Source organism: Eurytemora carolleeae, unplaced genomic scaffold (assembly GCF_000591075.1).
Source record: "Eurytemora carolleeae unplaced genomic scaffold, Eaff_2.0 scaffold505, whole genome shotgun sequence".
NCBI lineage: Eukaryota > Metazoa > Arthropoda > Copepoda > Calanoida > Temoridae > Eurytemora > Eurytemora carolleeae.
This window is the reverse complement of record NW_019396425.1, coordinates 383930-410449: the sequence shown is the minus strand read 5'-3', so window position 1 is coordinate 410449 and position 26520 is coordinate 383930. Positions and strand designations below refer to the sequence as shown.

At 33.5% G+C, this 26520-nt stretch overlaps 2 protein-coding genes across 6 annotated transcripts; both read left to right on the top strand.

The window, feature by feature from the left end:
• The first annotated feature begins 2736 nt into the window (after positions 1-2736).
• LOC111703048 (muscle M-line assembly protein unc-89) lies at positions 2737-17896 on the top strand. 4 transcript variants are annotated; one of them, XM_023474897.1, is made up of 6 exons: positions 2737-2825; positions 12203-12702; positions 12866-13693; positions 14303-14489; positions 15746-15883; positions 16324-17896. In XM_023474897.1, exons 2-5 carry the CDS (start codon positions 12281-12283, stop codon positions 15848-15850), a joined length of 1542 nt encoding a protein of 513 aa, XP_023330665.1. In that variant the 5' UTR covers positions 2737-2825; positions 12203-12280; the 3' UTR covers positions 15851-15883; positions 16324-17896. The 4 variants fall into 4 exon arrangements, with proteins under 4 accessions (XP_023330665.1, XP_023330668.1, XP_023330666.1 ...); XM_023474900.1 differs by having other exon boundaries at positions 2794-2818; XM_023474898.1 differs by lacking the exon at positions 2737-2825 and adding an exon at positions 6021-6111.
• Positions 17897-20541: 2645 nt separating this feature from the next.
• LOC111703070 (dihydropyrimidinase-related protein 2) lies at positions 20542-26486 on the top strand. Of its 2 annotated transcripts, none has more exons than XM_023474927.1 (5): positions 20542-20650; positions 22412-22490; positions 23409-24092; positions 24904-25089; positions 25549-26486. In XM_023474927.1, the coding sequence occupies exons 1-5, from the start codon at positions 20628-20630 to the stop codon at positions 26119-26121; spliced, it is 1545 nt and encodes a 514-aa protein (XP_023330695.1). In that variant the 5' UTR covers positions 20542-20627; the 3' UTR covers positions 26122-26486. The 2 variants fall into 2 exon arrangements, with proteins under 2 accessions (XP_023330695.1, XP_023330696.1); XM_023474928.1 differs by lacking the exon at positions 20542-20650 and adding an exon at positions 20942-20965.
• Positions 26487-26520: the final 34 nt, after the last annotated feature.

Sequence of the window (26520 nt, the reverse complement as noted above, 5' to 3'; positions counted from 1 at the left end):
TTTTGGAAACATAGATGTCCATGTAGAAGAAACATTCACGTAAAATGTGCAATGTTGAGAAGTTCATGTGAACTAACAACTTTTATTTTTTTTCTCTGTAGTAAATATATTTTCTCTGTAGTAAATATATTTTCTCTGTAGTAAATATATTTTCTCTGTATATATTTGCCATTTTGTAAAAATATATTACACCTAAGGAGATAATGTATTCAATTATGCACCGTAAACACATCTGATAGGTCTCAAATGAATCTTTAAAAAATCTTTACAAAATTGCATTCTCAGTTCAACTACCATACATTGCCAGTCACTCCCTTTAAATAAAAAAAAATAAAAATGTTTGTATCTAATTTTGATTCCTGGCATAATTTATATTTTTGTTTGAATTGAGTTGAGTTTAGATCAACTGTTTATCCAGTAGTAGCTGTGGGTAGTTTGACCCACGACCTTGCAATCACTGTAATGAGAAGGAGAGAGAGAACCTGAACCAAGGTTATAATGCAAGGAAAGTTATTTCAGAGGTGTACGCATATTTTGTACTGCAGTGTACTGTCTCTGGGTGGTAATGTAAACACAAGACGGATTTCGAAGCCTGCCATGGGATCCATCGTTCACATAAAAAATCAATGAAATATTCTGGTCATAGGAAACTATTATGTGAATTATCAAAACTATGAAAATTTTATGCTTTTATCTCCTCGGATACTACACAAACACTGATGCATCTATTCTCGTTTACAAAGTCCGCCCACAGAGAACTGGTTTCAATGTGTACGCAGTGTATACGCAAATACAATAAACTTTCCTTGCATTATAACCTTGACCTGAACCATGATACATGATACAACCATGTTACAGCAGGAATTAGGATTAAAAGCATATATAGCATATAGTAGGGCATTTCAGAGAGGTAGGGATGTATAATCATAGCATAAATGAAACACAATCAAAAGTTTGAAAACACCCAAGTTTCAAAAACCGAAAATTTCCTAAACAGAGTAAAAAAAGTTTATTCACAATTTGATGTCAAAATTAAAACTCGATAAAAAAATTATCAAACTCTATTTTATAATATGTAAAAAAATCTTTAAAAAAACTAAATTTTTTTAATTTTTTTCAAAACGAACAATATCTGCCATATGCAAGAGATAGATAGATAGATAGATAGATAGATAGATAGATAGATAGATAGATAGATAGATAGATAGATAGATAGATAGATAGATTCCAGGGTAGATGTATAGAGTCACGGGTTTTGAACCAGAAAAGATTTATGTCTTATCTTGTATCTTTATTTAAAATTTCATTCTGACAATTGAATAATTGAACCAGAACGGTATTCAGTTTTATAAACGCATCCTTTTAATGCTAGAGATAATATACTTAACAACTTTATACCATCATGCACAGAACAAAACAAAGATAATATATATATATAGATTACCCCATAAATTTCCAATCTGGCATTTATAGCGAGTTANTCAGTTTTATTTGCATTGATTAATTTGTTTCATTAAGTACAATATGCAGTATACATTGTTGATACTATAGTACGCATTTAGTGTTATCACGCATAAACAAAGTGATAAATTAGGAACAATCCAGAGGATAAAATGCCATGCGTGCGACAGAGATGGTGCTGTTTGCACCTTTTCTCATGACCTCAAAATTTATACCTGCCTGCATATCTATATATATATTATCTTTGGAACAAAACTACTAAATAATTAAGGTGAATGATTTGAATTCAAAAATATTTAGCTACTCCAGAGGAAATTTTGAAAATGTACAATCTAAAAATTCCCAAATGTATTTTTTCAAAGTCCCATATCTTCCCAAATGTAAAATTTTTTTGAAAAAATGTATAATTTTAAAATCCCATTTTCCCAAATGCACAATTTTTAAAGTTTAATTTTCTCAAATGTATAGTTTTCCATAAGGTAAATTCTCTAATCTAAAATTCCCTAATCTAAAATTCCCTAATTCCGAATCTAAAATTCCCTAATCTAAAATTTCCTTATCTAAAATTCCCTAATCTAAAATATCTAAAATTTCCAAATACTTGCACATTTCCAATTTTCAAAGCCGCAGCGGTCTTACCCTACACTTGATTTAACCGATAGCACGGGCAGCTGTAGTCATGGGCACTGGATGTAGTACATTTGAATTTCCGAGCCGGGTCAACCTTTCCGGTCCCAGTTTGTACTGTATAGCCCGGACATTTGGTAAATAAAGCAGACGGTGGCACTCATTTGGACTAGCGGGTGCAACAAGGTTGACGCGGTTGAATTTACTTTTACTAGAGGGTCAGAGGTGTGTGATAGCGTAACATGATTTTGAATGTTTGGTACGACTTTGCGACCGTGCAATTCATTTAATTATTTCATCCGTAAGAGTCATTAAAAAAAAACTTGTTTGGCTTAATAAAGGATTTCAAAACGTTTTTTATCAATAGCTTCTTATATAAAATGGTGTTGTGGTTAAAAAAAAGAAGATTTCAATCTAAAATGAAATTTCAATTTACTTATTTACAGCTACATCATTAATATTTTATAATTAAATCTGTGATGTTACTTACTTAAAATGCATATTTAAAACTTTTAAAATTATTTCTAAATGTTCTGATGAATACTAGGGAGGGCCGGCTAAGGTATAGAAACGTACATAATGAACTCAAGTGTCTGTAGGCTCCAGGAAGCTGTGGAGGATTCAAGAGGATTAATATCGACCTCTTCCAACCAGAGAGAAACCGGTTCTAATTCAGTCTGACAGAAAACCCTGGTTCCGCCGGTCTTCTTCCGGTATTCTGCTCAAACCGGTTCCAGGTAAACATGTACCAGCTGTACATAAACATATTTTCATGGTTTGGTTTGGTTGTCATCATATTGAGAGAACTGTGTGTTGTATTGAGTACCCTGAGCTGATTTATCCATCCTGACTCTAGTTTTCAACACTGGCCGGATACAGTGCAGCCTGCGTCAAACCCAAAACTTACATAACATTGAAAATTTCCAACTGGAGATAGGGTTCAGGCTACAAACAATTCATTTCTTCACGGTCTAAGTTTTATCAGAGTTAATCTTTAATTTTCAGATTTTTCAATTTTTTCTATATTAAACATGCACGTACAAACAGCCGGTATGAATATCTTTAAAAATTTCAAATGTCATTTTGTTTAAAATTTTATTTTATTCTTAGAAATGATCCTTGAAAGATTAATATCGAAAGATAATATGATGATGAGATAAAATACATAGATAGATGGATATTCAGTATATGAAAATATATGTTAGTATTTAATGTATGTTTGCGAGTATATGTCTGTATGTAATGCATGTTACATGTATGTCATTATAAAATAAATATATGTAAATATGTATGTAATGTTTGGTTGTTTATGTATATATGATGTTTTCATGTCCGGATATAGTATATGTATGTCAGTACATGATGAGTGTATGTTTTTATTGAGTACGTATTTCATATATGGAGGATAGTATGAAATAAATGTATGTCATTATAAAATGAGTGTATCTTAGTCACATTGATCTAAAGGTTTACGATGAAAATCTTGAACAATCTTGATAAAATTAAACTAAAATAATATGTATTCCAAAATATAACTGAGCTAGTGATGTAACATTAAACGCCAAAACGATGCGACACTTCAAATTCGAGCCGGTCTAGAAAATNTATATCTCTGCTATGTTTGTATTTATGTATCTATATAATTGATATATATATATATATATATATTTCATTACAACCTAGATCTATTTTTAGTATGAAATGTATGTATATCAGTCTATAATGAATATATATCTCTGCTAAGTTTGTATTTATGTATCTATATAATTGATATATATATATATTTCATTCCAACCTAGATATATTTTTAGTATGAAATGTATGTATATCAGTCTATGATGGATATATATCTCTGTATATATGTTTGTATTTAAGTATTTATATAATTGAGGCTCTCTATACTCTGCAGTCTGACATCCTATAGTGCTAATCTGTGTATCTAATATTCTAATTCTATATTTAATAAATACGTATAGGTTATATATATATATATATATAACAGGACGAGAATAAAACGGGATTAATGTTGTTTAAAGTATGTTTAAAGTATGTTTAAAGTATGTTTAAAGTATGTTTAAAGTATAAGTGAGATTAAGAAAGATATAAGGATAAAAACCAGATAAAATATTAGTTCAAATATGAACCAAATCCTACCATAGCCAGTAAAGCAAAATATGATTTTTCTGTAACTTTGTGTCGTAACTTGTATTAAAATATCAGATAACTAAATATAAGATTTTTAACCTTAAAGGGGCTGTAAAGGAAAAATGAAAGGGGGTATAGGATGAAACCTGAGAATCTCAGAATTCATATATATGCAATTTTGTATAAAAGTTGTAGTATTAAAAAGATCATATTCAACAAATACGCAACCAATCTGAAAACGACAATATCGCACAGGAGCCTGAGAATCTCATGTTTTGCTCTTATTATAATTTTTTAATTTTAATTTAGCATTTTTAATAAATATAATTGATAATATAATTACATATAGTTCGCATAGTCCGTATTACGTCAACAGAACTTCAGCCAATGGCAGGGCAGTATACTGGTCACGTGATTTCCGTCTGTATCACAAGGCTAATTCAGTTTTTCACTTACCCTGTATAGCTTTAAATATACACATAATATACAGTGTTATACTATAATTATCAAGTATATCTACTGGGTATCAAAAAATTATTATATAAGAGTGTACAGGTACAAATTAAAAAATATACCATAAAGATTTTTTGCATAAAATAATCCCTGTTCTATGTTATATAAATACATGTATCCTGCTTTAAAACGTTATATTAAGCTCTAGCTTACTACAAACATACACCTTCAGAACAATACTTTCGATGGATTTAAATATAATAAATAATACTCTAATACTTAAACAAGAGGATTGGATATATTTATTTAGATTTATAAATATATTCTATATATAGATTCAAAGGCCATGCTTAGGGTTTCCAGCGAACGAAACGTTTCGCGATAAAATACGAAAATTTTGTTCGCATTTCGCACACTTTTTCGCGAAATTTTGAATTTTTTCGCGAAAATTTATGGAGCGAAAAAATGCCAAAACGATGCAAATTTTGCGAGGAAAAAAATTCGCAAAAATGCGAAATGCGATGCGAAATGCGAAAATTTCGCGAAAACCATAAGTAGCTGAAACAAATAATTGCGCAAAAAAACATTTGAAGTTTTATTATATCATATTAATAATTTCTCTTCCTTTACTTTAATGAATGTTTGATGTTGAGAATTTGATTTCTCTAGCTATCTTTCTGAGTTCCTGTCTGTCCACGTACGTTCACTCAAATTCAGCTAGTCATCAGCCAGCCAATAACAAAAAAGAATCTTTTAAATGAATCGTTTTTTTCGCGAAATTTTCGTTTTCTTTTTTTCTCAAAATTTTCGCATTCCTATTTAGCGAAAATTTATAATTTTTTTCGCGAAACAGATTAAAGCGAAAATTTTCGCTTTTTTATCTAAGCGAACGAAATGCAAAAAATGTTCTTACCCTAATCAGGGATTAGAAAGTGAGAGTTTAAGGCATATTTCATAGTTTGAAATATCAGAATTTGAAAATAGGCGAGGAATTTTTCCTTTTTGATTTTTTTTCTTGATTCCTTAAATAATTGTCTCGCCTAGGTTATGAGAGCCCCCCCTCCCCACCTGAAGTTTTAAATGGTTATGGCCAGAGCACTGGAGGAATTTGACCGAGAGTTTTTAGAATTCTTCCACAAACACGACAATTTGTTAAAAAACAACTAGTTCAGCCATTTGTCACAGAATCACAAAAACAAAGAATAAAAAAATTATAAAATGTCCTCTCCATGAATTATGCTAGAAAGCTGATTAAAACATGATCGGTTGTATGTTGAAGTATCAGGGTCTGTGATAGAATACACCTGTATATTGTGGGCCCCGGATATTCTCCGTCCTACAGCAGTTTATCCGTCCTAGTCGCTCAATATTCAGTAACAGCTCAGCTCTCAAACCTGTCACAACTCCGGGGATACCTAGAGATAGGTAACCCACGGTTAGAATATCTAAAAATATTAAAGTGTAGTGGGTCGATTCTTATGAATCTTTTCAAAAACTGAAATTTTGCGATTAAATATTTGAAAGTTTAAAAATTGTCCGTGTTTATTTATTTATTAAAGATTTTATATATTTCAATCTTTGACTATAGCATCTGTCATATCTGTCATATCTAACATATCTGTAATATCTGTCATATCTGTTTGAAATATCAAAAGGGTACCGCATCAAGTTTTTTAAAAGTGGTTAACAATTCGAGTTTGAATGAAATGTTTAGTTCCTTTACGAATTGCGCAAAAATTATTTTTTTGGAGATACAAAAGTTTACATTTGTTATTTATGAATGTAGAAAAAAAACATCTCATTAAAATGATTTCATTTCCGGATTTTCAAAAAAAGAAATTCGCTGAGTAATGCATAAAAGACAATGACGGTAATTTACAGAATTAATCTTTATCAAGATAGAAAAAGACGCTATCTTTCTCATTCTTATATTTACATAGAGTACCGTCAATTTGTGGGTGCATGAAACTCCACTTTTATTTCGCCAACAGTCCCTTTAAGATGAAACTCCACTTTAATTTTTCCAGCAGTCTCCCTTTAAGATGAAACTCAAGATGCAAGGTTTATCCTGTTCTTTTTAAACCCCGTAGCTAATGCCAGAGCCTCAATTTTAAACCTTTGATTAATTACTATGGCATTTAAAATATTTACAAAAAATGTCTGATTTAATGTTGAAAAACTAAATCTTGTATCATTATCATAGCAAATTTGTTCAAAGTTTAAAGATTAAAAAAACCTCTTAAAGGGACAGTAAAGGAAAAATGAAAGGGGTATAGGATAAAAGCTGAGGTTCTCAGCTTTTGAACGATACCATAGAAGACATCTATCTGATGTTCCTGTCTCGAGAAATTGACATAAAACTGTGTCGAAATTATACCAAAACAGGCATATGCCAGATTTGGTATAAAAGTTGTAGTATTAAATAAATCATATTAAAAAAATACGCCACCAATATAAAAAGATCTTCATCCAGCAGAAAGCTGAGAACCTCAGCTTTCATCCTATACCCCCTTTCATTTTTCCTTTACTGTCCCTTTAATATAACTAATTTGAACTTTTTTGCACCATTAGATCGGAAACTTTAAGCAAGTTGTTGTTAGCTTAAAATTTCCGGACAAATAGTGAAAAAACACCATGGTGAACGTATTAACAATTTACTTGATTTTAGATATTGTTGTTTCCAAAACATCAACTGTAATTATTATTTGCTACGAGCATGATACAAGTTTATCGTTTGCACCATTAGATCTGAAACTTTGAGCAGATATTCTCAATGTACGAAACACGAGAATCGGTTCAAATCTGAGACTTTTCAGCAACAATCGATTTTTTTTTGAGTTCAACATAGGCATATGCTCCCCCCCCCCCTTAATAATAGACTTTATTGTTTGGTCGTGTGTCGGTTCGAATATTTTTCAAATTCAATTGTTCATCTTGATTTGATTTTAATTTGAGGATAGATTTTAATAAGACCGATAAATCGGGTTTATAGATTGACCTTAGGTAAAGAATAAATTATACACTATCATCAGGAATGCAGAAATGATCATTCTCAAAATTCTGTATTAAATCTTCTACCCGGAGTCAACAATTGAAACTAGCGTAAATCTAGAGTATACTCCTTTACCTAGAGGATACTCCTAACCCTAGAGTTTACCCCTAAACCTAGAGGATACTCCTAACCCTAGAGTTTACCCCTAAACCTAGAGCCCTAAACCTAGAGTATACTCCTAAACCTAGAGGATACTCCTAACCCTAGAGTTTACCCCTAAACCTAGAGTTTACCCCTAAACCTAGTAAACCTAGAGTATACTCCTAAACCTAGAGTTTACCCCTAAACCTAGAGTATACTCTTAACCCTAGAGTATACTCCTAAACCTAGAGTATACTCCTTTACCTAGAGTATATTCCTAAACCTAGAGGATACTCCTAAACCTAGAGTATACTCCTAAACCTAGAGTATACTCCTTTACCTAGAGTATATTCCTAAACCTAGAGGATACTCCTAAACCTAGGGTATACTCCTAAACCTAGAGTATACTCCTAAACCTAGATTATACTCCTAAACCTAGAGGATATCCTAAACCTAAACCTATGGTATACTCTTAAACCTAGAGTATACTCCTAAACCTAGAGTATACTCCTAAACCTAGAGTATACTCCTAAACCTAGAGTGTATTCCTAAACCTAGAGGATACTCCTAAACCTAAAGTATACTCCTGATCCTAGAGTATACTCCTAAACCTAGACCATAATTCTTGATTTAGGAGTATACTCCTAAACATAGAGTATACTTCTAAATCTATAGTATACACTTAAGCTTAGAGTATACTCCTAAGCCTAGAGTATACTCCTAAACCTTAAGTATACTCCTAAACCTAGAGTATACTTCTAAACCTACAATATACTCCTATGCCTGGATTAAACTCATAAACCTGAATTGACTCCATGTCTCCTTGTCTCCATGACTCCCTGTATCCCTAATCCTTAAAATCTTCTGATATTACGGAACTGAAAGAAGTGGCAAGGATTTCTATGGTTGGTTCTCTGGGTTCCTGGAATCCTGCTCCGAACTTAGATCCAACCAAGAATTGAATTACCCAGAATTTTTCCGAATCAATATTCCTGTTATAATCCTCTAAATATTCCTGTTATAATCCTCTAAATATTCCTGTTATAATCCTCTAAATATTCCTAAATATTCCTGTTATAATCCTCTAAATATTCCTGTTATAATCCTCTAAATATTCCTTTTATAATCCTCTAAATATTAGTGTTATAATCCTCTAAATATTCCTGTTATGAGTAGAAACCTCTAAATATTCCTGTTATAAACCTTTAAATATTCCTGTTATGAGTAGAATCCTCTAAATATTCCTGTTATAATCCTCTAAATATTCCTGTTATGAGTAGAATCCTCTAAATATTCCTGTTATAATCCTCTAAATATTCCTGTTATGAGTAGAACCCTCTAAATATTCCTGTTATGAGTAGAATCCTCTAAATATTCCTGTTATGAGTAGAATCCTCTAAATTCGCATCTTATGTTCATCATAATCTAATGATTCATGGTTGTAAGAGAAGAATATTATTTTGTTCACTCTCATCTCTTTCTCTGCTTACTCCGGGTCTACCGAATATCTGGTTTCAACTTTTTGGCTCTGATATACTATACAGTATACAAACATACATAAAGAGGGAGATCCTTATTTTTGAACGTTAATCTTAAATGAAAGACTTATTTATCATTATTATTATATATTACTAGCTGAAGTGACGCTGCCCGTGGAATTTAAAAACACTTCAAATATTTTATTCAAATTTTAAAGAAAAAAATTCTAATTTTTTTAGGCCTTTGTTACCTCCTGGTACTTATGGGTTCCCTCAAAAAAATTCAGCCAATTTGGTCCAGCCGTTTGGTCAGCTATAGCTAACATATATTAAATACAAATATATACAAGCGAAGAGCTTTATTATATAGATATAACAGTAACACTTTTAGCGATGTTTTTGTTTTGATTGAGGAATATTTTAAATTTTAATATTTTCTATTTCAAGAGATTTTTTTTCATTCCAATCGGTTCAAGTCTTTTTAACGTTTACTGTATTCAAACCAACAAAAATACAAGAATTGATGTTATGGAAACTGACCTAAGAGGTAACCAAACTAATTGCCGAGTAGTATTTAAAAAATATCGAAAAGTTTTCACTTTGACTCCTTTTATAATAAGTCTAGCCCCAATTCAACTCCACCTACCCAGCTTAATCTAACATATTTTAAGATCTAATAAAATTTTAAGTCGGAAACCACGTAGGTCAGAAAACCCTTAGACCAGAAAAACCTTAGGTTAAAAAATCCTTAGATCCGATTCCTTTAGGTGGGATGTCTTTATATATGTCCTCTCCTAGTACCTAGAGTTTAAGATATTAGATTACAGATCAATTTAATCCCAACCTGATCCGAACTTTATTATTACGTATATTACACACACAGGGCCAGTATATACAATACAGGGTGGGTTATGAAAATCATCCAATTATTTGTCAATGCTATTTTTTATTACAACGGAACTGAACACATGCCTCAAATTCTGATTTTCCAATCCCTAAATCTTTACAACCTGATATCTTAGAGCTTTGATATTTCAATCTGAAAGGCATAACTTAAAATGGGTGTACACTATCAGGTTGCAAAGATATCAGGAAATTTAAAGTTTGGAGTTTTCGTTTCGTTAAAATCGTCTTTTAAACAATTTTTTTATTCCAAGAAGATTGTTGATTTCGTTTTCCAATTTTCTGTCAAAAACACACATTTCTTTCTTTAAAAATTTTGTAACGAGATAAAATTCAATTTAATCTTTAAAAAATAATATTTTCAAATTGTTGTATTGTGTGAAAGCTTGACAAAATGATAGAATATTATAGATTTGTCGACTCATCCTGAAGTGTAAAAATAAACTTGATTTATGCAAATCATCTCCGCTTTAAACTTAAAACTTGAACAAAATACAGAACAAAGAGGGCCAGGAGAAAATCTGTCAAACTTTACGAAAAATTAAATTGTTAAAGGGAATATCAACGAAATGTGTTTCGAAGAGTGTCACGTGTCTTGAGGTCAAATCGTCGCATCTGATTTTAAATTCTCACATGTCAAAAAAAATAGAGGTCATGTAGTTACATAAAAATCTCATCAAAAAAGGTTCATATGTATGGGTAGTTTTTGTAAATATATAATTCATATACTTAAAGTGACCCTCCATGGAAGGAGGACAATGCCCGATTCACAACGGTAACCTTGAAACCTTTATCTGATTTCTAGGTTTAAAAATGTTTAATTCTGATAATTCCTTTATGTTTTTTCAGCAGTAGAAATGCGCAAGTAACTTGGAAATCAGTTAAAAAATTACTAACATTGATATCTTATTAATCCTTTGATCAGACAAAGCTTTTTAGAGTACCGCTGTGACGGGCATTGACATCTCTTGCATAGAGGGTCACTGGAGTACCTTGAAATTACGTTTACACTCCCTTTTAGTATAATTACGCACAGTCCCTTTTAGTATAATTACAAACACTCCCTTTAAGTGTAATTTGTAAATTGTAACTGCACAAGTATACTCAAAAGATTATTTTTATGTTTGAAAAAAAATTTGTCTCGAAAAACTAGTTTTGATCAGGAGTTCACACAAATTATACCTTTTAAGGAGAAGATATTTTCTACATCTAGTTGAAATCTTAGTTTCAAGATAACATTACAGCACAATTTATCCCAAAACCAGGGGGGGGGTGCGAATCATAATCAAATCGTTAAAGGTAACTGATAATATCAAATAATGTAAACAATGAATTAGCGGAAAGGAATTATCCTGAACGTTTATGTTCTTTCCTTTCTTTTAGAAATTGTGGACGTCGCGGTTACAGAGAATTTCATAAACGATAAATAAATTAACGAAAATAATCTAGGCTTTTAGAGCGCATCGCTTCCCTATTCCTGTTAACAATTATAACAATTTTAGCTTTGAACTCTGAAAATCGTTCTCAAATGTTCGCAGATTTTTCTGTTTAAATTTAAAAAAATTTATCACAAACTCTGATTTTCTAATCCCTATATCTTTACAACCCGATATCGTAGACCTTTGATATTTCAAAATATAAATTATGGTGAATTTAGTAGTGTACATTTGAAATATGAAAGGCTTACACATTCAGGTTGTAAAGATTTAGGAACTAGAAAATATCTGTTTGTGGCAAAAACTCAATTTAATTCTACATTTTTCCCGTTTAAAATTTAAACATTCCTTGGGGTCATTGAGTTGCCCCGATAGTTTCAGTCGTTTTTACGTTTATTGGACACAAACAAACAAACAAACAAACAAACACCCACAAGCAGACACGCCAAGTATATGTAAAGATATAAGAAATTGTGGACGTCGGTTTCCTAGACTCTATATGTCATAGAAGATCTATAAATATTAACATTTAGATATTATCCCTTTAATTGGATACATTGTTCCAGGTTCCAGGTTCAAGTATCCTAGTCCTGGTAACCCCCTTCAGTTCTTAGTTAAGGAAGGGTTCAGCTCCTAATCCGGAAATGAATAGTCCAGGAGAGGATACAGAAAAGGCTTCAGGGAGCAGATTCCAGCCCGAGGATGATATCTCTAGTGCAGGGTTCAGATTCCAACCCGAGGATGATATCTCTAGTTCAAAAGAAGGTTCGGAGCCAAGTCTGGACCACTCGGAATCCAACCCAGCAGAGTTTGAACACTTAAAACTATTGGTCACTCGGATTCACAGTTTGAACTCTGAGTGTGAGAGTGGGTATGATGAGACTCCAAGTGAGTGTGATATAAAGGAGGTTGAGGAGGAGGAGGATGGAGAGGATCCAACCAACCTTGGATCCCCAGAAATTGAGAATTTTACTGATGAAGGACGGGAGAGTGTAGAGACGGAGGATGCCGAGGACCTGGAGGAGGACTACTCAATCAAGGACCTGGAGTCACAACCTTCTCCAAGGTGAGAAAACTTCTAACCTTGAACATTGTCTGCTCGTGCCTTGAATTAATTTTATTTATTTTCAATGAAAAACTCACATTCCATAGAACTGTTTGAGTATTGTACATAAAGTAGACTATGATAAAGAATAATAAGATGAACTTTTAAATATTTTAATTTCTAGGTCTGAAATCAGAACTGACGAAGTTCTCCGAGTTCAGGTTTCAGTCTCCACTGATCGACCCAATTCATCCGAACTAAAGAAAATATCTCCATCTGAAAATTATTCTAGCGTACAAACACAGGATCAGAGCAAACAAGAAAAATCGGAAAGGGTCGGAAAATCAAAATTTCAAGCGCAGAAAACTGAATCCTCTAATCGACAGGCTGACTCCAAAAATCGAAAATCTGAACTTGAAGTTTCAAGAATAGATTCACCAACCAGAAAACGCGTATCTTCAACTCTAAAAACTGAATCGCCGATTCGGAAGGTACAGATTGGAAAACTAGACTCCCCGTTGAAAAGTATTTCGATTAGATCACCGAAAACACAATCACCGGTGCGGAAAACAGAATCACCGGCTCGGAAAACAGAATTTTCGACTCAAAGTAAGGATTCACAAACTCTGAAACCCAAATCTCCGGTTCTAAAAACTGAATCCCCAAGTCGAAAGATCGTATCTCCGGTTCGAAGCTCCCGCTTCCCGGCTCGGAGCCCCCTGTCTCCGGATCCAAGCCCCCTGTCCCCGGCTCGAAGCTCCCACTCCCCGGCTCGGAGCCCCCTATCTCCGGCTCGAAGAACAGAAACTCGAAGACTTACAACAGCGAAACACAGTTCTGTATCTGGGAACGGATGGGACAGTTCCCCGCCCACCTGGCGGCCCGCCTACCCGAGGAACACAAGTTTACCAGGACCAAGATTAATATCATCACTCTCCAAGTCCGCCAGCACTTCGTCCCTCTCCTCAATGAAGTCGAAGTCTACCAAAGACCTTCGTAGACCAAAGATAAGGTAATTTTTTACCTTTTAGATTAATTTAACCCGGTAATTTGTGTGTTTGTACAGCTGTTTTGTATAAAATATTTACAAATAGAACCAGAAAACTGTGGAATAAGAAGACGATATTAACGCAATATTTGATGTTATTACCAAAAAAAGCTTTACTATTAACTTATAAAATCACTTATTAAGTGAAATGGGTCTATTCCCACAGCACAATTGCTTTGTCTAATGTTCATTGAACTATCTAATTAGAAAGACGACATTAACGCAATACTTGATGTGGTTACAAAGCATATAGCTGTGTCTCATCTTCATTGAAATATTTAAGGTCGTAACTTAGGTCTAAAAGTCGTCTTCCTATTCCAGAGTTTTTTTGTTCTTACTGTATTTATATAAACATAAAAAGTATAAGTATAAAATTCATGCTGTAGGTTCAGAGGTTAGGATTTTTCAAGCCTGATTATCCTGATTAGTCCTTGAATAATTAACATGCATATATAATCAAAAATTATTCAAAAATCAGAATTCAAATATTTGATATTATCTCTGTGTTAACTATTAGGTTTCCTTGAATAAAATAAAATAAAAAATATCATTAACAGTTTTTTTTCATTTTAGTGAGAAGGTTTTTACCTGCAGCAGGGATTGCGCAGCTCATAGAGAGAGATCAAGTACTCTGGGTTGGGATAGAACTGGATCAGGACGGGACGGATCTAACAGATTCTCCGGGTCCCCTCGTTCACTTGGAAAACCTATACAGCTCTGGGAGATACAGAGAACACTAGGGAGAGGAGATTTTATAGAGGTTGGATATTATTTAGAACAATGATAATTATGATGATAATAATCATTAAAAATATCCCAGGCTCCCATGGGTTCCCTCAAATCATTTCAGACTATTTGGTCCAGCCTTTTGGCCAGTACATTTATTATGATCTTGATTAAAATATCTTTTTTGTTTAAATTTTTAAGTTAATTTTTCACCGCTCATCATTGATTAAACAGACCCATAAGTGTTTGCATTAATCAATTTGTTGCACAATAACAAATTAGTTTTATTAATCATTAGCCTTCCTAATTACAGTAATGTACGTCTTTATATTATACCTATTTGCATTTATAACGTGAAACCATCAAAAATTGAATATTTCAAATTACAAATTACAAATCAACATTGAATACAAATTTCACTGAGAATAAATTTTTGATGTAGAATGCGTTTTCAGAAATTCAGGATTGCGACTTTTATGTTTGGTTTGGTTTATGTTTGGTTTGGTTTATGTTTGGTTTGGTAGTGTTAATAAGATCTTGAGGCGTTAAAATAGCACTAAGTTGTATCGGCAGACCCGCATTTTATTAACAGCTGATTTAGTTCAATATTAAATCCCTGAACCTAGATAATAACAGATGAAAACTGTGTCCCGGAGCTTAAACTTAAACTAATCAAATCAATCCTGGAGTAAATTAAAACCCTGAATCTTAATATCAGTAGAAAATGTCAAAATACGCCGTTTAGTTGTTGCCAAGAAACCAGGAAAAAGAGACGCTTTGTGCCACTCGTTTAGAAAACATTTTTAGCTGATTTATGATGTGCTTATACCATTCTTTGTAAAACCAACGTGATGAGGCAAAAAAAATATTTAAAATTTTGATTTTGATTGTTTTTTCTCTCCCATTTAATTGTGCAAAACTTCGATTTTCCGCGGTTTCAATGAATAAGGTTTGATTTTGGAGATCGAACATGAATCGATTGAGAAAGTAAAGGTGACAGTAACTCATCAGCAAAACCACGTTAAAGTACATACTTACATACTTAAACATTTGGTGTTTCTGTATTCGTCTAATTTCCACCCTGAGCAAAGGTCGCAATTTTTTGAAATGAGAGAGCTACTTTATCACCCCTGAACTTGATATCCCTAGGCACAGCGGACTCGTAAAAAAACGCAGTTTCGCGATCTCGATCTTTGACATAGAGAATAATTTTGATTGGTCAATCCGCCGAACCACATTAAGTAGTTTTTTTATGAAAAACATTTCAAGTTAAGTCTTATTTTGTTTTAGGGTGTGCTGAACGTTGACTTTAGTAACGGATTGGAGAGTTATATCTGCGCTCCTATACAGCTAGGCCGGTCAGATGGACATCTACAGGGCAGGGTCAATAAATAATAAGTCACGTGACAATGTATTCAACATAAACAGGTTCGTATTTTCAATAAAATAATTCAATTTTGATTGTCTAAAGAATGCAAGCTCATACTGTTCATGTTCTGGCTTAATCAAGAAACTACTCTAAACAGGTTTCAGAAATACTGGAAAATAACCATTAAATCTACCAGAAAAATAAAATCTACCGGAAACATAAAATCTACCGGAAACATAAAATCTACCGGAAACAAAAAATCTACCGGAAACATGAAATCTACCGGAAACATAAAATCTACCGGAAACATAAACATAAAACCTACCGAAAACATAAGTAAAATTTTAATTTTCAAAACTATTTATCTCCTATCTTCAGACTTAGTTGCTCCATTATTCATTTTTTTTTTTATTTTAAAGCTCAAATTCTCTATAAATTTTGTATTTGATCGTCATTTTATTTGTTTTTTTACTCTTTAAATATATATTTTTAATTTCAGGATTTCGGTAAAGGGTGAGAAGAGCTTATTTAAACACTCTACTAGCTTCATATTCATTCTAATTGTTCAATTTGCTAACAAACTACAAACCGGGATGGCTAGTCAGGATAGCTATTAAATATATCCTAAATAGCTAGCTATCTAGAATATTGGTTGCTTACTGATTCAAATATTCACATGTAGTCCAGCCATTATAATAACATCTTTATTAGCTATCTAATGTTTAGTCTGCATGCTAAGATTGCTAGCTAGCAAGAAGTTGCAACCAAAAAGCTAATTCTTACCGCTGAACACTGTACAGTGTTCAATGTACAGTTTAGACCAAACCTAACCTTGTACATGAACATTGCATACTTTCCACTAAACAAGGTTTACGTTGAACAGAATATAGTGTACACTGTAACTGACACTAAACGCTGAACGCTGTATGTACTATGTAGAACACTTTACGCTGAACACTTTACGTTGAACGCTTTATGATGAACACATTACGGTGAACACTTTACGCTGAACACTTTACGTAGAACACTTTACGTTGAACACTTTACGCTGAACACTTTACGTTGAACGCTTTATGATGAACACATTACGGTGAACACTTTACGCTGAACACTTTACGTAGAACACTTTACGCTGAACACTTTACGCTGAACACTTTTCGCTGAACACTTTACGTTGAACACTTTACGCTGAACACTTTACGCTGAACCAGATGGAAAATAAACACTGTACACTAAACACTGTAAGCTTAACATTGTACATTGAACACTGTAAACTGAACACTTTACACGTACTGAATGTACTAAACTTTGCAACCGTACACAATTTCATAAAACAAGTAACCTTTTATTACAAATTTAAAACCTATATTACCTAAACTAAGCGCCAAAAGTAAGAAAATATATTTTTTTTAACCATCCAAATATTCCCCCCCCCCTCATCAATATTAGCTATATTGAAAAGATGATATATTTTTTATAAATTGTTTTGTATCCAAATCTTCAATGCATATTTTCTTCCACTTTTCTGATCTTTTTTGCTTGTTTTCCTCTTTCTTCTTTTACTTTTTTTTTAACCACCGTTTTCTCACTTAAAGAAACTGTTCGCTAAAAATAATAAAAGGGTCAAACAAAATAATCAAAGTTTGGTATTTTCGTTACCCTATTTTATTTTCGAAAACATTCTCTTTAATTTATCTTCCGTTTCTTTTCTCTCTGCATTCCTTCATTCTTCATACAGTCAGAAGCAGAAAACAGTGAATTATGAAGACGACATTAAAGCAATCTTCAAGTGTATTTTATGCTGTTACAAAGCAAACAGTTTTACTTTGATAGATTTAAAATCTCTGATTAAAATTTAAATGATATGGTTTGTACACACTGCCCAAAATTTCATTGGCCTTATTTAAAATCATAACTCAAGTTTGAAAGTCGTCTTACTATTTCACAATTTTCTGATTGCACTTTAATTCAGGTTTTTTAAAATTAGCTAGAGATATCAATGCAATCGGTATTTAAAGTTCTAAAATGCTAATTTTACATTAATTTTTTTTTATCATTTTCAAAATTTCAAACAAAGAGACCCAAGCAAGAACAGTCAGCAAACCCGGTGCCATAATGCCAGTACTGTACAATAACTAATTGTGTTATTCCAACAAGATTATTGTATTGATTGTAATCATGTACCGACTATAGAGCAGTACAATATTGAGAAAATGTTTGTAAAATGTACGCAATAGTTTAATATTGAAAGGTTTAACAACATTCCAGTATTGAAAAGATTGAGTAACAATTTTGCAAAACATTTTGCAATATTGTTAGGTTCGCGTACTAAAAAATAAACAATATTTCAGAAAGAAATTATGTAATTTTAAACATTACATCCACTTGTATTTAACAATTTTATATCTAATTAACAAAAATATAACTTATTTTATGATATTAATAAAACTATTAAAATAAGCAAGTAACTGGGAGAGAGAAACGAATTCAAAACCAGTTCCTGAGATTATTTGGCTCATTTTTTCAACACCGCTATAGAATTAGACAAAACCTTCAACTACAGGGCTGGAAAAAATGCCTAAAATGGAGAATATCTAGCCTAATATATCAGTGTTAGCCAATTCCCACAAATAGTTTGATTAGTCGAACGTCTTCTGTTTACTTTGATAGGATAGGTTGAACAGAATGTTCTGGATTTATTCTATCCTTGAGTACAAGAGTTGGAGTAGAGTTGGCTGAATTCTATCCTTGAGTACAAGAGGGGGAGTAGAGTTGGCTGAATTCTATCCTTGAGTACAAGAGGGGGAGTAGAGTTGGCTGAATTCTATCCTTGAGTACAAGAGGGGGAGTAGAGTTGGCTGAATTTGTGATTTCATAAATTATTAAAATTACATCACGTATATTAAATAGTTTTTTGTTGGGTTTTCTTAATGTTTATTTTTTATTAAAGAATTGACTGGGTTTATTCCAAACTGTGGATCTAGGACCAGCTCTAATTAGGTTTGAGTGATGAGGATCGTCTAATCTAATAAAAGGGAAGGGGGGGATTAACTGTTGCTCATATTGTCCAGTTTCCCCCCTAGACCGGAGAAAGTATGATAAACAAGAACGAATCTTTCCCGATCCTTTCTCCGGGTATATCGATCGGTTGCAGTGGTTCCAGTTTCTCCGCCCTTAAACCTCCGAACCTTAGTATCAGCTCAACTCTTCAATAATCCTCTAGACCATCTAAAAATGTTTAATTTCTAGTTTTCGTGATGTACAACCGTTTTCTCCGGTAGTCGGGTCATTATTTTTATTTGTTTATTGGTGATAAACCAAATGTACATATCGCCAGGGCGGCATGAATGATTTTTTAAACAATTAAATAATTGCATAAAACTTTATGACAGATTTTCAAGTTAATGAAAGTTTAAAGACTATGATTTTGATGACTATTTTGTTTTACGCAAACCTTATTGTCGTAAAAAATCAACGTCACCAAATTCAAGTAGATTTTGTATTCTTCCTTTTTTTACTCTTGGAACTCAATCTATATATAAATTTGGCTTGTCTGTCTGTCTGTCTGTCTGTCTGTTTGTATCCAATAAGCGTCAAAACGGCTGAACCGATCGGGCCCAAATTTTTTGTGGGACATCTAGGGACCCCAGGGAAGGTTTATGAATGATCAAAATTTCAAATATTTGTCTCCATCTAATTGAATCTTTGCCACAAACACTGATTTTCTAATCCCATCATCTTTCAACACAATGTTGCAGACCTTCGACATTTTAAACTATGAATTCATTTAGAAAAAATAATTTAAGTTTGAAATATCACAGGTTTACACCATAAGGTTAAGGTATAGGGATTAGAAAATTTGAGTTAGTGGCAAATAACTATAAAAACTAGAACTAGAACTAGAGCTAGAATTAGAACTAGATCTAGAACTAGAACTAGAACTAGAACTAGAACTAGATCTAGAACTAGAACTAGAACTAGAACTAGAACTAGAACAGAAGTTTAACTATAACTATAACTTGAAGCAGAACCCGAGCTAGAACTAGAACTAGAACTAGAACTAGAACTAGAACAAGAACTAGAACTAGAAAACTAGAACTAGAACTAGAACTAGAACTAGAGCTAGAACTAGAACTAGAACTAGAACTAGAACTAGAAAAAATAACCACATATACAAAAACTTCATAAAAATTAATTAATTATTATTCCCTCTTTTTCCCTTTTCTTTGATCATTGGCTTTTTATTTCATGCAGTAGACTATCATCCGAACCTTAAGGGAATACAGTTATGAAAGAAAGAACATTAAATATTTTTGTATTATTTTCACTGGTTGGTTTGAATTTACTTTTATTCTTAAAATAATATGTAGGCTGAAGGGACTGTATAGTTGTAATTTTAAGTGACCCAACATACAAAGATGACAATGGTGTCCTTCATGAAACCTTAATCTGATCAAAAATGTGGAAGATACCATCGTTTTTTTTTACTCAAAAAGTGTTTATTTCTAAAAGTTTCTCAATACTTCACAGTTTCGCAGAGAAACCGCAATAGAAAATAAACAGTTTAAATAAATAAAAACATATCTAATTCATACTTGATCAGACAAAGCTTTCAAGGGTACCGTTGTAAATCGGGCATTGTCATCTTCGTATTAAGATTAATAGAGAAGATTTTATCTCTATTACTATTAACAATTATTATTACTATCTCTATTACTTTTAACAAAGATTTCAGATTAAGAAATGCAGATGGACTGATTAATTTATATTTCTAAGAAGAAGAGTAATAAAAAATACATAAAAATGAATTTTGGATATGATAAAAGGTGAGTTGATTATTTCGTGATGTTTACTAACAAATATTATATTTTTTTCTTAAAATTTAGCCCTGTAAAAGAGAAATTTAATGAAGAAATTCACATTATTGTTTACGCATTGGTTCACGTGGACTGCAAATTTAATTCCCCCCCCCCCTTTGATATGACATGTGCAGGGGAAATACCCTTCTTCATGGTTCACATGACGGGGAAAAAACATGCTTGAGGCAGGAGGAGGAGGGGGGTTAGATACAAATTGTCAGTTGTAATTTGATTCTCTGCCGTACCTGTTCACTGTTCAGTGTAAAGTGTTCACATAAAACGGTAAAGTGTGGAATTACAAATATGAACAAGTTTACGCAAACAATATAAACAAGTTTACCCAAAAAGAACAGAATAACTCTAAATCTGATTACAGTGAAACCCAGGCAACAGATGAATAATTATCATCTTCTTTCTTTCTTTTTAAAATGAAATGTGACGGGAAAATTTGGTAAAGATTGAGTCTTTGCCACTGATTTTCTAATCCCCATATCCAGTCCTGTATGCCGAGTCCATTAGCGCCTCATCCAATCACGGTTCAGTTTTGTGTTTTTTGTCTATTCTGAACCAATAGAAATAGTATGGTAGTAACATCTATCTTTCTATTTATCTCATTATCCAATAGGAAATATGAATCCTTCATCGGCGCTTAACAGTAACTTTTAGATATCACAGGTTGCACCCTCAGGTTGCAAAGATATTGGGATTAGAAAATTTTAATTTGTGGCAACGGCGTAATTCCTTCGCAACTGATATAGTTATATTCCCTACACAGTGAACATTTGTAGAAATATAATAGCGAATATAATAGAAAAAGCAAAAATTGCTTTCTGGTTGCAATTGTAAGTAAGAAAAGACAGAAAATTGGTTGTACAGTCTACTGTCTTATCTGAAGTCCGATCTTTGGCGGTGTCCTTGTCAGTTTAGAAATAAATATCACAATAACAATAAAAAACAATAAGATTAATACCAAAGTAAAGAGAAACTAAAATAAAAAAATTGTAATTATAAAATATTAACATGAAAAAAAAGATTTAGTAACTTAAAAGAAAGATTTAGTAACTTAAAAGAACAATAAAAAGGAACACAAAATATTGAATAACAATGAATAACAATCAGAACAATACTATTTAAACAATAAAAAGGAACACAAAATATTGAATAACAATGAATAACAATCAGAACAATACTATTTAAACAATAAAAAGGAACAAAATATTGAATAACAATCAGAATAATATCAAAAATTAATGAATATTAATGGGTTCGAAAATGAAGGTTTACTGACTATTCAAACTGGAGATTATCACTATGCTTTGAATTAATACTAACCTAATAACTTTGGTAGCATGGGACCTGGCATGTTATAAGACTAAACTAGTTCTTGATGGTGATTTCTTCCTTTATGAGGAAAACGATATTTGACTCCACTTATCCAGGTTCATCAACAAACAATGAGACCTTAGAGACGACTAACTGGAATTAACTCAATGTGTCTGCTTGGATAAGAAGTTCCATGCATGTTTAGCCTTAAAAACAATAAAAAAACCTAGAATCAAATTCAACCTTGGGATTTTCATATTCTAAGAGTTTCATACTTTGTGGCTAGTCGAGGAGGTGCCTCAGACTCTAGTCAGATGTCGAACCCTATATGTATTATAAAGGTGTGCTAGTCGAGGAGATGCCTCAGACTCTAGTCAGATGTCGAACCCTATATGTATTATAAAGGTGTGCTAGTCGAGGAGGTGCCTCAGACTCTAGTCAGATGTCGAACGTTTTATCCCACGACTACTATGTAGCTGTTCAGGTTAGAAAAATAAAATAAATAGATGTCTTATGTTTTACGGTGTTGGGACATTTTATAGATAACAAAATCATTGACAGGACATTTCATAGATAGGACATTTCACAGACAGGACATTTCATAGACAGGACATTTCATAGACAGGACATTTCATAGATAGGACATTTCATAGACAGGACATTTCATAGATAGGACATTTCATAGATAGAATATTTCATAGACAGGACATTTCATAGACAGGACATTTCATAGATAGGACATTTCATAGACAGGACATTTCATAGACAGGACATTTCATAGGAAGGACATTTCAATTTCATAGATAGGACATTTCATAGGAAGGACATTTCAATTTCATAGATAGGACATTTCATAGATAGGACATTTCATAGGAAGGACATTTCAATTTCATAGATAGGACATTTCATAAACAGAGTAGATGTTTCCTAGGCAGATAATTTCATAGACAGAAAAGAATTTTCATAAATAAAGTATATTTCCGAAGACAGAAAAGCATTTCTTTTTTCAGAGACAATTTAAAAATGTGTCGCATTTTTAGGAAAGTTATAAGTTTACGATACATATATGATAACAAAGCATTTAAATAATCTCTTTTAAAATGTGTATGTCATAACTAAGATTATATCAACAATATAATATATTATATTTTAAAGCAAAAGATATCAATAATATGTGAAGAAAAAATCAGTGAGATGTAGAAAGACAGACCAGGGTACCTTATATCTATGAAAAATGTTCTCTGTCTATGAAATGTTCGTCTGTGAAATGTCCTGGCTATGAAATATACAATCTATGAAATGTACTATCTATGAAATGTTCAATATGAAATGTCCCAACACCTGTTTTACTTGGTCAATAGCTTAATAAGAGACAAAATTCGTGACTTATTGTAATTTATAGGAGGAGGTATGTGTGAAAGAGGAAGCAGCCCCGGCCTTGGACGCTGTCCCATTCGCCGACACGAAGGACTCCGTGATAGCAATCATCAATGGGAAGCTCGTCAACTCAGAAGAGATCCTGGAGAGCGACATCCTTGTCGAAGGTGGAAAGATCACCAAAATCGAGAAGAACCTTGAGATCCCCGAGGGAGCAAAGGTTATTGATGCCCAGGATAGGTTTGTACTACCCGGAGGAGTGGATTATGGAACCAGGATTCTTTCTCGAGAGTTTACAGACAGCGACGGTGTCGCTGAGCGCACAAAATCGTTTATTCTTGGCGGTATTACGACAATAGTCGACTCCATCCAAAGCGATGACTTTGAAAAGTCATTTGAGTTCTTGAAGGTGTTAAAAGATTCTGAAAATGGGTTTTACTGCGATTTATCTGTGAAACTCCATGTCCCGGAGTGGAACGATGAGACCGAGGCGGTAGTTGAGAAGAGTGCAACCGAGTTCGGAGTTCGAAGCTTCCATGTTAACCCGGAGAAGGTGAGTGACGAAGAACTCCTGGAGCTAGGACGGGTGGTGGCTGGTGTCGGAGGAGTTCTCTGCGTAGATGCAGTAACAGGATCGGAGGATACTCGGACTCCAGCAGAGGATATTGAGGAGGGATTGATTAGAAGAGTTTGTTCTCTAGCACATCAGGTACAGTGGTAGGCGATCATATCAATATAATGAAGACTTTTTATATAAGTTTTAATTGTTACAAGCTTGAATTACAAGTTTACAAGTAACAAAGAGAAGCTCCATGTTCCATATTTATCCATGCTGTTTAAAAGCTTTATATGAATCAAAATCAAAAGTAGTTTTCATTATAATATTGATATAATCGCCTACAATCGTATATCAGGGGGTTTAAGGGGGAGGGGGTAGTATACATTATAGATAATATGCATACTTTTTATCAGATTTGTGGTCCCCAACTGCTATAAGCTTGTTTCGATCTTTGCCTAATCATTAGATAAGCACTGAGACTGAATTTAACCTCAAATATGAGATTACGTCCAAAAAGGATGAGACTTAGACGATTGTGTGGAATTATTTTACTCTTAAATTCAAGTTTCATTTCTGTAAACTTCATGGGCAGGTCATTTAATATGCAAGAAATAGACTATATTGAAGTCAAAATTTCATAAAATCTTCAAAAGATGCCAATGCCCAATTTGCAACTGTACCCTTGAAACCTTAATCTAATCGAAAACGTCGACGATACTGTCGTTTTTCTGACTCTGGTAATTTCTCCATTGCTTCTTATAAGCAAGAAATGGACAAGTCACTTTGGCAGAAACTAGAATTGAAAATAAACAGTTGAAATAAACAAAACATGGATATCTAATTCATACGTTATCAGACAAAGCTTTCTAGGGTACCGTTGTAAATCGGGCATTGCCAAATTTGCATGTTGGGTCACTTGAAACTACGCTTAGTTCCTTAAATTAAAATACAATATCTGCAGGTGGATGTATCCGTATTTTTTCTGAACGTGATGTACTCCTCAACCCTGGAGCTGGTCTTGGAGTTCCAGGAGAAGGGACTCCGTGTATACGCCGACCTTCTCACGGACCTGGAGAATTTAAAAGAGTTGCCACTAGATGGAGATAATAGATTACTCGCTTCCAAATCTAGAGGAAAACCGACTCAGGTACACAGAGATATGTAGACACTGCGAGATTAAGACAATATTAGTATTAGCAATTGATGAATGGAAATATTGACAAATCGTGAACATAAATGAACAAAAATTTTTTTACTTCAGAATAGTTTTAATATATGATTTTAATGCACGTCTCAATTTTTATGAAAATTCGAATTTTTTGATGGATTTCATTGAGAACATAATATTCGGAAAAAGTTTTACGAATCTATGTAAGGGTAGCCAAAGTAATTTTAGCAGGTTTTTTCGTAAAATGCTATACCTAGCAAGTTATTTAAACTTACCCCATTTCAGGAATTTGTCCAGGGGGGGGGCTTAAATTTTTTCTTTCCAGGGGGGGCTTAGCACCCTTTGGGGCATTAAAACCCCCTGANCCCCCCCGAATAAGCCTTTGTCCCATTCTCAGACGTTTCCATATACGGTTACAATATTTGAACCTTATTGTAGGATGAGAGCGGAGATGAATCAGAAGATTGGATGTCTCTGCTCTATACTGAGCTGGTCCTACCAGAGAAACTGGATATCTCCAGGTTCGTTGATCTAACCAGCTCGAACCCTGCTAAACTCCTGAACCTGTATCCTAGCAAGGGATGCCTCAGAGTCGACTCCGACGCCGATATAGTGATTTGGGATCCTATGCGTAGCTCCACCCTCTCTCCCAGCACCAGCTCTGCCTTTAATGTCGGAAAAGAAATTGATGTTTTCGGTGTTCCGGAGTTTGTCCTACTCGGCGGAACTGTAATCGTTGCCGATTCACAGCTCCGTGGTATTAACTGCCTCGGTTCTCTACTAGCTCCGCCCCCCCATCCTGCGACAGACCGTGAATCCACAAGATCAGCGGTTCAAAGATCTGACCGGCCGGGATGCCCAAGCCAGGAGGTCAAGAAGAAACCCTGGGATAAGAAGAAATGTGTTTCTCAGGGTGAGATATTTGCCAAGGAGATGGGAATCCATCAGAGACCTTTATCAGCACACGGAGTAAGAAACCAGAATGATTCTACCTTCTCCACCTTCTACTAAACACTGGGTTCGGACTTTTGCTCCGGGTCCAACCAGAAACCTGTTGCTCGGAGTTTCCACAGGTTTCAGCTTTAACAGCTTCCAATACTTCTCTACAGCTTGATATTTAGATCGCGCACCCGTCAATACCACGACATTTATAAGCTTCAGTTCTTACAACCAGTTTAATGCAATCTACACTCAAGTGTGTGCTCGAAAAACACAAGATATAAAACATGAATAATGACAAGGGGTGCATGCATGGTGGTCAACATCGTCGCAACTAATCAGAGAAAAACGATATCAGCAATCTGAGTTTTATCAACACTCCTTAATTGAACCCAAGTTTGGTGTAAGATTTATATAAAAATATAAAACATTTGTGACGGAGGAGTTCTCTGCGTAGATGCAGTAATAGGA